The sequence below is a fragment of the Strix aluco genome, chromosome 2, assembly GCF_031877795.1.
Source record: "Strix aluco isolate bStrAlu1 chromosome 2, bStrAlu1.hap1, whole genome shotgun sequence".
NCBI classification, from domain to species: Eukaryota; Metazoa; Chordata; class Aves; order Strigiformes; family Strigidae; genus Strix; species Strix aluco.
The window spans coordinates 91,427,362-91,440,576 of record NC_133932.1 but is presented as its reverse complement, the minus strand read 5'-3'; the positions used below and the strand labels follow the sequence as shown (position 1 = coordinate 91,440,576).

At 43.4% G+C, this 13,215-nt stretch overlaps 1 protein-coding gene across 1 annotated transcript; it reads left to right on the top strand.

Moving 5' to 3' along the window:
- Nucleotides 1-531: 531 nt before the first annotated feature.
- Nucleotides 532-12,997, top strand: CLN5 (CLN5 lysosomal BMP synthase). The gene is made up of 4 exons (XM_074815503.1): nt 532-689; nt 2,619-2,784; nt 3,980-4,205; nt 7,373-12,997. The coding sequence occupies exons 1-4, from the start codon at nt 568-570 to the stop codon at nt 7,882-7,884; spliced, it is 1,026 nt and encodes a 341-aa protein (XP_074671604.1). The 5' UTR covers nt 532-567; the 3' UTR covers nt 7,885-12,997.
- The last annotated feature ends 218 nt before the right edge of the window (nt 12,998-13,215 follow it).

Here is a 13,215-nt window from a genome sequence, read left to right as displayed (position 1 = left end):
TCAGACAAGACTGCTGGGCAGCGAGAAGAGGTTCAGGGCCACGCGGTTTACTACACCAAAAGCCTTTCTGCCGTTTGGCGAGGCCTCCCCTCATGGTGCGAGGTCCAGACCCAGAGGTCATGCCTCTCGGTGGATTCTGGTTGTAAGGATGTGTGTTTCAACGTGGCTCCAAAGCAGTACTTGAAACAACACACCAGGCTGTTAAAAAATACTTTTGCTAAATTACAGGAACGCATAGTTGTCTGGGTCTCCAGAAAACTGAAATCGTAGTTCAGTCAAGTGACGTTTTTAAGGGACTATTCCGCACACCGTCGGTTTCCCTCAGGAGGAAAAAAAAAACCAAAAACAACCTGCGTTTGATCAGGACCCCATGTAGCACTGCGCTGTCCTCCCCACGCCAGGCCCGCCGGCCCGGGCCCTCCGCGGGCACCGCTGGCCGCCCGGGGCCCTGTGGGCGGGCGCGGGGGCGGCCTCCTTCCCGCCCAGCCTCCCTCAGCCCCGCCGCTTCCCCTGCCCGCCCGGCCGCAGCGCCGGAGCCCGGCTCGCAGCCCCGCAGGCCGCGCCGCCATGGGCGCCGCCCGCCGCGACCGGCGGCTGCTGCTGCTGCTGCTGCTGCTGGCGGCGGCTTGGGGGCCATGTTTCTCGGAGGGGCTCGGCTCCCCGCAGCGGCGGTGGCCGGTGCCTTACAGGTGAGTGGGGCGCGGAGGGGGCCCGGCGGCCGGGCTGGCTGCCTGTGCGTAATCGCCAGCGCCTAATCGCCCGCCTCCTCTTCCTCCTCCTCCAAGGCCTGTCCGTTTTCCGTTTGTTTTTTGTTTATTTAATTTTTAAACTGAAAAGGCCATGAATAATTTCCCTTTTTTAATCACTGGGGTACTTGTCATTTATGCGATATTTGGTGTATTTAGCTCACAGGTGTGAGGGAACGGCTGCCCCCCCGTCCCTGGCCCCCAGGAAAGACTGCCCGTGCTTTAAATATGAGCCTTTAATTCCCGTTTTAGCAAAACGTTGTGCTGAGGAAGTCAGGCTGCGATTTATTTTATTTTTTAAATTAAACTTTACTTCATACTTCTGTTCATGGTAAATGAAATGGTATAAAATTCCATTTACTGCTCTGGAGCTGTCTTAGCTCTAGAAGAAGACGTGGTGCGGTTGGGGAAAGCAGAACAGTGCACATTGCCGCATTCTGCTGAAGCAAGTAGCTACAGCTTTGGTTAGTTACACTGAGGAAATAAGCCTCTTCAGGAGAAGGGCTACACTTGCATGTATGTTTTGTGTGGGCTTGCTGTTTGTAAATGGAGGCATTATAGTTTAACTGCTATCTAATGCATGCCTGAAGTTTTGAAAGCCTGTTGCATAATTCCTATCAGTTAAGTTTGTATCAGGTGATGCCTGAAGGAGCTGATCTTGCAGTCACGAGGCGTTCAGGTTTTCCAGCAAGTTCAGTAGTTGCAAGAGCTGGGGTCTCAGGATGGTCAAAATTGGAGTACAAGTCTGTCAGTGTGAGGCACTCAGAAATGTGGTATTTTAATGCTTCGTAACGTGATTGTTACCTTCTTGTCAGTGTGCAAGGTGCAGTGGGAGGGGAAATTGAAAATGTAAGATACGCAATTTAGAAACAGAACTGAAACGTATGGCTGGCATAAGTCTTTGCTTTCTAACTGTTCTTTTCCAGCCATACTCTTCCCCCCACGTGGACAAAATAAAGGCAGATATGCTGCAGTACCCAGCAAGCTTTGATAAGAAGTCCACAGGGAAGAACAATGGTGTCTCAGCGGGGCTACTGGCTTTACTATGGCTCAGGAAGTCCCGTGTCCTTGAGTCATCTCATGACTGGGGTATTTGTGCCATTCGGTAGCCCTGGGCAACTGAGTGTGTTAGACTCTTAGGCTGTGCTCTGGTCAAGCTGTGTACACCAGTCTGTCTTGGTAACAGGAATATAGGAACCTTGTTTTAAGTGAAATACAGTGAGTGAATCTGAAGGAAATTGGGAAAGGAAGACTTGCCAGGAAGGTTTTTTGCTGTTTGTGTATAGTGTGATACATAAGCAGATGCAGTCTTCAGTTTTTGAGATTTAATAGGAGCGATGTATGGAAACAGTGTTCCTAGGTAGGTTCTTAGACCTCTTTATCTAAATTAGCATAGAGGAATAGAATATTTCTTTCTGATGTTGGCAATATTCTAGAGTAAAAATAGCTCCGTCTGGTGAGCTCTTACTATAGAATAATTTCCCAGATCAAACTGGTCAACCCCTGTGTAGACACTGCTTGAGAATTTTTTTGAGTCAGGTCTCAAGCTGTCCTCTACCTGGCATCTCTGTGTCTCTGATCTTGTGAGTATAAGCCACCCTTTGTAATCTGCATCATTTCCACTCCTTTACTATCAGGACTGTGTACAACATGACTTGCATTCGTGAGTCGTAAGTCCTGTTTCTGCAGACATGCACCTTAGCAGCCTTACAAGCTTGTGTACTCCAAGTGTTGCAGCATCTGGATCACAGAATCTTTGGGAGTGGCTGGACACTTGAGCTGTCCTGCTCAGGCCCTGAGGAAGCCATGAGACATTTACTCCAGCCATGAAGCTGTGCTTATTGTTCTGTGTGCTTCTCTTTCTCAACACAGGCGCTTTGATTACCGTCCAAAAGCTGATCCTTACTGCCAAGCTCGTTACACCTTCTGTCCCACTGGCTCTGCCATTCCAGTTATGAAGGAAGAGGATGTCATTGAAGTGTACCGATTACAGGCTCCAGTATGGGAATTCAAATATGGGGACCTACTAGGACATTTGGTAAGGTGATGTTTTTGTTTGACAAAGCTATAGTGGCAAATTTAGCTGAATTCAACAGCAGGTGTCAAGAGTGGGAGCTATAAGGTTGGGATATGCTTGTATGGAAGAGTATTGGAGCACACAAGCTAGGCTATCTATAGGAAAGATACTTAAAGAGCAGTAAGTTTCAAACAAAAGTTACAGAATTTAGCTCAACTAAAGAAAAGAGCATGACCAGCATTGTCAGTGGATTTGAATGTGTTCCCCCACAGAGCTGCATACTTGGAGTGTTTTGTATACACATACTGTTACGTTTTCGGTGTCTTTTTTATCTGTGCTAGCACTGCATCAAGAAAATACATTTATTTGTCTCCTTATATCTGATTAAGTGCTTGCTTAGTGTATTAACTTTTCTGTTGTTAAAAACATACATATTTGCATGAACATGGATATCTGTCAGGAGTGGACAGCTAGCTGGTTAGAATAGTGGCTCACAGGGAGTAGGTTGCTTTTACAGTTCTTTCTTGAATGTTATGATCAGTACTGAATTAAAGTCTCCATTCCTGGAGTCATGCAAATATGAAAGAATCTCTGCTTTAGTAGTAATTATAGCTATAGTGGTAGCATAATTAAGCTTCAAAGCATGATCCCTAATGAATAAGGAAATACTAGTGAACATGAAATAGCAACATCAAAACCAAGCACACACAGGCGAAAAGGGAAATATCTTCAAATATCATTATTCAGGTTATTAAAATTAAGGTTGAATTTACGTATTTGCTATACAGCTTTTAAAATAAATATTTATCTCATTCCTTTTGTGGCTTTCATTACTAAGATCTGTTTTTGGTAACTCAGTTCTGCTCTTTATTTCTTTGATACCCCTGTGAGGTTAAGGATTCAAAAGTAAGCTTGAGTTTTGATGATGAGCTCCCACTGAGTATCTGCCTCTGAATAACAGAATTTACAATGGGTGGATAGACAACCACTGAGACAGTGTGACTCTGTGATAAAAGTATGTGCATGATATAATCTAGTATGTTGTGCATCAGTGCTACTGAATCCAAGATGTTACAGAAACCCCTTCTGCTCTTCTAGCCCTGTTACACAACAGCTCCCAAGCATCTTACCTTCTGTACAGGTCAAGCTGAAGTAATTTTTATGTTAAAGTTTTGGGGGTTTGGTTGATTGTTTTTTTTTTTTTTTTCTTTTACAGAAAATCATGCATGATGCTGTGGGTTTCAAGAGCTCTCTAACAGGCAAAAACTACACAATGGAGTGGTATGAGCTCTTCCAACTTGGGAACTGCACATTTCCACATCTCCGGCCTGACATGGATGCACCATTCTGGTGTAACCAGGGAGCTGCCTGCTTTTATGAAGGAATAGATGATGCACACTGGAAGGAAAATGGAACTTTAGTTCTCGTGACCACAATATCAGGTAGATTTCAGATGCTTTTGCTAGTGCTAATATAATAAAATACAGAGTCAGCCCTGTCTTCCTGTAAAGCAGTATCTTTTAATTAATGTTTTGTAGGTTATTCTCAATGTTAGTCACTGATGCTAATTTCAAACTGAAATAGTATCTGAACTGTCTTGAATACAGAAAGCGGTATGAGGCTACTGCCTTTTGAACAATGCACACAGAAGAGTTGTTCAGTGAGAGTCATCTGGTGTTGCTGTACAAAAACACTTGAGTCTCTTGAGTGTAAAAATAGCAAAACAGCTTATACAGAACCATTATGGACTCTTTTCACATGGCTTCACCAAAACAAAACCTTCTGTTGTAAAGTGGCATATGACTGCTGAGATAGAAAAACTGGTGAAAATGTGTACGTTACTCAGCAAACAAATAAGGCATATTTAGAAATAGTCTCAAAAATATAAAAAATATTAATCTCTATTTCCATCTCCCCATTATGGGTCATAAAAACTGTGCAGATGTCCTCAGTAGTAGGTCTCTGTCATATGTCATGGAACAAAACCAGGATTTACACCTCTAATTATGTGGATGATCACCAGAATAGCTTCCCGGTATATACTAACACTGAAATTCTAAAATAAAAAGGTCATTTAAATAAAACTGGTTGATTGCTGTAGTAATACAGTGAATGACTTAGAGTCCCCTGAGGACTTGGAGAGTTGCATTTTGTGTGACCAAAGCCACTTACTCTCTGAAGTTAGCATAGTGTACAAGGCACAGTGGGGTCAGATTACAGCTAGTGTGGTGCAGTGCTTTATGTTTGCCTGCTTCCACCTTTAGCAGGTTTGCTGGACTCAGTCTCTAGATAACCTGTCCACTGCTGCTAAGAAATTCAAGGCTGTTCTTTAAGCAATGAAATAAGCGGAGCTGCTTTCCTTTGAGTTTGTAGCTCATGACTGAAGTCTTTGATGCCTGATTCTTTTGTATGAATACCAAGTTAAGTCTTCTCAGACGATTGTGGAACTTGTAATGCTTCCTGCCTGTGTGGATTATTTGATGCCTAAGAAAGGTGAGGTTACACTGGTGCCTTGTGGAGGCATTGTTACCGTCCTCCTTGTCTCTCTTGCTTCCTGTTTCCATGAAATTTTTAGGAAGGTAGCATCTCTGAGAGTTTTGAATTGTCTGAATTTCACTAGGAATCTGAAAGTTACTGTGGAATTGGGTGAATGGATGCAAGCATAGATGGACAGCATCATAAGCTGAACTTGCTTCCTCAGAGAGCAGGCAAAAAGCAACCCATCTCATGGGAGAAGGCTTTAACCTGTGAAATAGCTGGACCGTCTTTGTCCTTGTGGGATCCTGTAGAGCTGTTTGTCAGCATTGTCAGAGACCACAGTGAAGCCATCTCATTTTCTTTTAAAGCCCATCTACCAGGTTAATGTTACTTATGGGTATGTCTCTGTGGAAACAGGGCAGGAATATCCAAAGTCTGACTTTTGATTGTCTAGGCATCTTCCAACAGATTATCACAGAGCCATGCATTAACCTGTAATATTTTTGTTTAATTTAAGACTTTAAGGTCAGAACTTCATATTAAGTCTATCTTGGTCTTGTTAGGAGAGACAAAACCTTTTCAGTAACATGCCGTACAGAATACACACTAGGAAGCTAATCTGGTAGGAATTAGAGAAGATAAAGGGGAGCTTCAGGCCCATCTGCAGTGTATAGTAAGTACAGTTCTTGATACAGATGTAATGACTTGTTTTATTAAACCAAGCCATGGGCAGTTAAAAAGGAAAGTATCCAACGCTTTCGCTAAACAGAATGATTGCTTATGTTTACTGTGGAGCCCGAAAGCTCTTAAGTGTGAAGAACAGTTACAATGCCTAGGAGGTGAATGTGCAGAGCTTTAGTTGCTCTAAGGTAGTACCTTGCACACATGCCTTATCTCTCAGGGTAAGCGTGAGTTGCATTTACTCTCTGATGAAGAGTAGACCCAGCAATCGGACCTTTGAGGCTTGTTTTGGGGGAGATGTGTGGCGTGCAGTGCTCCTCGTTGGTCTTGATGAATGCAACACTGCAGTGAATTCAGACTTAATGCAAGAGGCTGGTGGTTGTGTGCAGGATGGTGTTCGTGATGCCGATCTGTCTGCTGTCTGCCGCCCCTGAACTGTGAGGTGACTGCTGCCAGTCTCGCCTTGCTACAGTCCTGCCTGTCTTTCAGCAGCTGCCAAGCACCGTTACTGTACCCACAGCAGTGACGCTTGCAGATAAAGAGAGATCACGGTTTGCAACACTGTCACCATTGCAAGCTGTCGTCTGGCTGTGTCTTCTGACATATCACACAAGAAAAATCTGCAAAATTTGGTCATGGTGAGGTGCTAGACGGATCTGAGTCATAGACGGCTGCACACTGTGCCATGACTGAGGAGAGAGGGCGGGAAGGGTGCAGTGCTAGGACTACGGGAAAAATAAAAGAAGGAAGATTAGTCCTGTGCTTCAGCTCTGTTTTGGGGAGGCAGATGCATCACATGTAAGGAGCTACCAGGGGGATGAGCTGAGTTAGAGATGTCTTCCTCATTCCAGTTGTGAAATCAGCAAAACACTCCAAACATGTATTCTAAATAAAAAAAGAGTCCACAAGGTCTTTAAGCTTACTGATCTTCACATCCCACTCACATTGTTTGGCTTAGTTCAACTTTGCTGGCCGAGAGCTGCTAAAACAGCAGGGTCTCTCAGTCTAAGGTCTCTTTTGTGGAGAGACATGAAAAATTCTGCCCTGAATTGCTGAATTTACTTAAAAACTTGAGGAAGTGCAGAAATACCTGTTGTACTGGTGAGCACATTGTCAGCATCTCTTGTAGATTGTACTACCTGCCCTGTTTGTCTGCGTGCATAAAACAAGATGAGAAGTGTCATGGTTCTCTGATGTTTGGATATTCTGGCATAGTAGCAGGAAATGGTGCATAAAAAGGAAATAGTTTCAATAACTTACATGTAAATATAGTTTATTCAGTGGGGTATCACTTCTCCCTTCAACCTAAGCCTTGTGTCTTTGTATAGTTAGGAAATGTTGTAGGTAAACTTTTGCAGGGATGGGAAGTGAACCTTGAAAGAGATGGAAAATATTTTGAGTCATGTATTTGTTATCTTGTCTCTGTAATACTTATCTTCATCTCTTACAGGAGCCATGTTTAATGAAATGGCAAAATGGGTAAAATATGACAATGAGACTGGCATTTACTATGAGACCTGGACAGTTCAAGCAAGTCCCAACAAACAATCAATAGTATGGTTTGACTCTTATGAATGCTCTAAATTTATACTGAGAACGTACCAGAAGCTAGCTGACTTGGGAGCTATATTTAAGAAGATACAAACAAACTATACGAGCATAATTTTATTCAGTGGAGAACCTATTTATGTGGGAAATGAAACATCTATTTTTGGACCGCTAGGAAACAAGACATTGGCAGCAGCTATAAGAGACTTCTACTATCCATTCAAACCTCATCGGACAGTTAGAGAGTTTTTTGTGGATCTTTTAAAAATAATCGATCGTGTCATTCTGAATCATCAGTTTTACCTCTTCTACAACTTGGAATACTGGTTTTTACCTATGAAGTTTCCATATCTCAAAATAATTTATGAAGAGGTCCCTTTACCTATTGGAAACAAAACATCCTTTGGTGTATAATGGCTTCCTGAAGAATCAAACTTGCCCTTATGTCAGAATATCCCTGAGGATTTTGGAGCGCTGCCATGATGGTATTAGTGTTATATGTTCCACTGCTAACTGTAAAAGTCGTGTTGGGAAGGCTTTGCTAAACCCCATGAAAGACTCTGCCTTTTTTTTTTTTTTTTATTACCTGTATAGCACATTCACGAATGCTTCAGCATCTCTGACTTGACTGGCTTCTGTGTGACCACGGGCACCTGCTGCCTGAGCTGATGTGGCTCCTCTTGACTAAACTCTGCCGGGCGCGAGGGAGAGCAGGAGGCAGCCCGCCTGCTCTGGTCGCAGGCGCTCTCCACATCCATGGCCACGTGGCCACAGATAGCACCTGGCCACCAACAGAGACGGGACACAAGCATCACAAGGACCTTCTGGTCTGACCAGCTCAGCTAATCCATGTGTTGGAGCTAACAAACCTGAGTGCCTAGATGTGCCCAGTTCGCTCAATGTGTGCCTTAGATGAGTGTTTCTGTATTTCTTTGGTTTGTACAGCTGGGACTTACGATCTGTTTTCTGGTTCATGAAGCAGGGGTTCAGTGGGGTGGGAAGGGGCAGTGAATACCTTAGAAGATGGCATGGGTGGTATCTTTTCATCACTTTGCTTCCTTCACCTGTACTGTAAACACAATACAGATGGCTTTTCCTAAGATTTGTGTGTGTTTTCTAACTAGAGAGAAGGCAGAGAGCCTGTTTTGATGCATAACTGCAGTGTCCTAGCAGTCTCTTGTCTTAAAGTCTACCTGAGGCTTCAATCAGGTCAGTTTCATAGAAGTCACATTTTTATTCCTTTTAACTTTTTTAAAAAAGCATGGAATCCTTAATATGACAGAAGCAATGGCAGTTTGTGGAGTGTCAAAGTCACAGTTAAAAACCTGCACTTGTCATAAATTTGTCTGTACAAAGCAATTGCAGCCTCTCCCTGGCAGTGCTGCAGCTTGGCAGCTGGTTCCCTTTACACCCAGCTGACAAAGCCAAGGGAACACCGGCTTTCTGGACACTAGGAAGGTGCCTATACACAAAAAATACACCTGCAGCAGCATTATCATCTCCAAGTGTATACTACTCACTTTGTTTTTTTTAAACTAGTTGCAGAATGAGTTGCCCTCCTGCAGGTTATTACTGTGTCATGGCTAAGCAGTAACACAGGAACCCAATTCTGCAGCTTCATTTGGCTTGAGCCAAGTTAATACCCTGGTGCAGCCAGCAAGGGGAATACACAGTGCGAGGACACGGTGATTTGTTTCGAATCATAAGAATGGCAGAAAATTAACCTTGTATTAAAAAGTCACTAAAATTAATTAGTTGAATTGCATTATCATGTAATGGGATGAGTGTGAGAGCTAGCATGAGAGGAATGAGGTGATGAGAGTGCTTCTGTTCTGCAGAGGAAAGCTGCTACTTAGTTCCGCTGTTCTGTGAAACTTCATCTTCTGCCTCAACTTGCAAGACTACTCTTTGCAGTCAAAGTCACAAGCTCTTGCTTTAACCAGCAGAGCTTCAGATTACCCACCAACAAGGTAATCCAGGAGGCACTAGGGAAGATAAAGGGGTGCAATAAGCCTGTCTTGTTGATGCATGTCTCTGACTTCTGAACCCTCAACATTGTTGAACCCCCATTTATTTTCTCAGGAAGAAGCCTCAACCTCAAAACCAGTGTCCAGAGCTCTGAAGGGCATCCTTCAGATGCCCTGTGATCATGGAACCAAGGCAGTAGAAGCCCCAGAAGCTTCTTCTCTAGCATTTGCTAAAAAGCTTGTAGCATTGTGGCAGTTGGAGCCCTTTCAGAGCCTGAAGCAGATGTCATGGGGGGGTAGGTCATGCTCCCCCAGAGTAGAGTAGTAGTACTGTTTGCTCACTGTACAGTACTTCCTTGTTTTCACACAGGACCTAGGGAGCCTACACACCAAAGGCATTCTTTTCCCCTAAGAGAGTATTTTGTGATGCATAGAAGAGCCTTACGGAACTGGAAATGCCAAATCCTGAAATACACAGCTAATGGGAGCTGAACCCCACATGTCAAAGCTGTCTTGTGCAGCTCCTAACAATCAAAAAGATGGGTGTTTGTGGACCAGTAATACCTAGAGAGGTTATAGAAAAACTTGACATAGCTGACTGTCTGCAGAGGTAAAACCATGATTATTAAAGAACTTGATCAAAAATAGTGGGTGGCTATATGAAAGGAGTAATCACTTTTCACATCTGTGGTCAAATGTAACTCTGTGGTTCTATCAGTACAAGTTTACAATATCCTGGGCTTTTTGTACCTAAATAACAGCCCTTCTCACTTCCAATTTCATCTGCACAATCCATTTAATTTAGCATGTTTTACTCTAACCCTAATACTCTGGATGGTACAGGGAGTTGCGTGAAGTGGAAACAGTTACATCCTAGCAAGTATTAGCTGCAAGTTAGAGGACAGTAAGTTTCTGGCAACAAAAAAACCATGAAGCCAACTGAACAGTTGGTTGTCAAGGGTACTGCATCCCTTCCAGGCAGAAGGAAAAAGAAGCAGCTACTTGAGTCAGAATCTGTGCTCGGCAGAAGGTCACAGTGATGAGCATTTGACAATTCCATTATGCAGCCATGTGTTTTGTTTCAAAGTTTGTTTTGCACTTTGAACTCTATCCTCAGTTTAAAGGCACTAATTATCAAGGTAGGAGTTGCCCTTTTTTTAACATATGAGTTCCTTTTGAGGCTGGTATTTATTCCATCTGAGCACAAGTTTGGAGAGGGAGCCCCTCACTTCCTTTGCTTCTCTCCATTTGGGAGTTTTTGTTCAGAAACTTAAAAGCCAACTGTTCAGAGTGAATGCACACCTGGGTGGAAATAAACCACCAATGCAACATGCAGTTCTGGAAGAGGTGCAGCTGTTGAAGCTGACTAATTATTGCACTGGAAATAGATTCACTAGCATTAAGACTGAAGTTTGTAAGTGCAGTGTGATCTGGTAGGCAGAATCCAGAAACCCTGAGTTAGGCCTATAAAGTGAGATCCCAAATAACACTGAGGTGAGGCATAGGCTACTTCCATGAAGTTTAGACAAGCCCAGAATAGATCGCTAAAGCTGACACTTCTGTCACTTAAAAAGCAAATGTTTGTGACATCTAACACCTTCTGTACATCTGTTGTTGTTTGTGCCTGAAAACCACCTATTCAGCTCAAGTATTTGAGGTGGATGTCCTGCTGAGAGTCACACCGGGGGGCAGGAATAATAGGATCACACCTAACACTTCACTCACAACCAGCTGGTGTTAGCACTTGCCTGATGGTAGGAACCAGGGGACTGTCCTAACTGCCGGGCTCAAGGATAAGCTCCTCCTTTCTCTTCTACCTGTCTCCAGTTAACACGTGTCATTGAGTCATTACTCAGGCTTTGAATGCAGGAGTTATTGGCCACTTTAGGCTGTGCTTGGTTCTGCTCCCTGCTTTTATGCACGTTGCAGTCAAGGGTAGAAATACATGATAATTCTGTAACGCAAAGATTTCCAAGTCTGCAGAGTGGTCTTGCACAAAACTGCTTAATTTTTATACCACTGAGCTGCTCAGGGCTGTAACCCACTTTCCTGCAGGAGGGTTCTCAAACAAGGAGTTCCTGCCTTGTCATACGTCAAGGTCAAATGGAGCGTGCAGGTCCTGTTTGCCAAAGGAGCCTGCAGCAAAAAGGGTTGGTACAAATGCTTTCTGCCTTCCCGCACAAACCCACTCAACTCACAGATGTTCCGGATTAGGACAGCTGCCATCTTCAGTACTGTAACTGAGGAGGGTGTTGGTGACATTGAGGTGCTTCTGGTTTTGAAGTCACCACAACTGGGGATTAATTTGAAAAGCAGAGCAGGCTTCCGCTCTTCAACTTACAATGGAGTCTAAATTGTAAGTCTAAAATATAAAAACCCCCACCATCAGCTGCTGATTGCAAATTAGCAAAGTTAGGTAGTGAAAATAGACCTTACCAGCCATCATTTTCAGGCTAAGAAAAACTAATAGAATTAAAAGAATCATCTCCCATGTCACATCACGCTTAAAATTTACTATTAATGGTAGATGCAGTCTGTGGGGCTCTATAATTAAAAGCTGTTATTATGAATGAGACTCCTGCAAGAAATTTTCCAACTCATACCATGCCATCTAACACAATACTACCAAAATGGCTGCTGAACAGTTAGAGCAAAGCATCACCTCCTGAAACAATTTAATTTGGAGGGTTTGTAACACTGTGGAGAGTCAAGATCCCTCCAAGGGCTCGATGCTGCTGGCCATGGGAGAAGGGACTGTTCTAAAGCCTGCCTCTTTCCTGCTGCATTAAGGCTGTTGTAGGGTGCAGAGAACTCCTTTTGGGTGCCAGAGACTCCGAGGGAAGAAAGGACTTCTAGCCCAGACACTCTGAGACTTCAGCTACAGAATTAGGAATCAACCCTCTTCCTCCTTTTGCCCTACCCCCCTCCAAAACACTCAAGCCTTCGTTTGTGGGAGGATTCAGGGGTGGCACTTTATCTCTTAAATCTTGCTCCTTGGAGATCAAGCAGTGAAACTGGTATGATGCTATATCCACCAAATTCTTGCCTTACTAATGTTTAAATCAGGATTTGAAATCCAGGCGGCCCAACTGCCAGTTAACTGACTTCAGTCTGGATAACAGGAGTTCTTTATCTTATATCCATACAACAGGTGAAGTACAATGCAAGGAATCACAAGAGTCTTTTTCCTTACTCGTATTAACCAACCATGACAGTGATCTTTGTGCAGGATCGTCCTAAAATGGGAAACTACAAGTTTTCTGTCATGCTGCAGGACTGGAAGGAACAGGTATTCTCCTCTGAAAGGTCCAAAGCTGCCCCAGTTCCTCAGCATTTTGCAAGGAAATGCCATCTTACAAAAGCAGAGGTGGAAGCCAGAGCAGAAAGCAGGCCACAGTCTCTGTTTCAAAGCACATGAACTACAACAGCCAGCAGTGGATGTGATCCTACAAGAAAAACCTAACAAAAAGGATGAACAGATGAACATACAGAACATCTAAGGTTAATTGTGGTTTCATTGTCATAGTTTTGATACTATTAAACTTCAATCATATCTCCAAGGAACTTGTTTCTATAGCATGAATTTAGTTTGTAGTCTGAACTACAGTCACTGAAATTCCCTTTAAGATCTCACACATTTCCTTATTAAATCAATGCTCCAGTTTTAGATACAGCAGCAGCACTTCTTTTACCATTCCATGTGCAACCGAGTGGACCAGCCAAGTTCAAGACAGATCTCTCTGAAGTAATGTAACAAAGTTTAGGTTTTAGTCAGGCC

Bases quoted from the DNA above. Each gene is read 5' to 3' on its own strand.
- CLN5 (XM_074815503.1), top strand. From the start codon at position 568: ATGGGCGCCGCCCGCCGCGACCGGCGGCTGCTGCTGCTGCTGCTGCTG. The intron at 2,785-3,979 runs GTAAGGTGATGT...TTTCTTTTACAG, and splicing joins GGGACCTACTAGGACATTTG to AAAATCATGCATGATGCTGT. The intron at 4,206-7,372 runs GTAGATTTCAGA...CATCTCTTACAG, and splicing joins TCTCGTGACCACAATATCAG to GAGCCATGTTTAATGAAATG.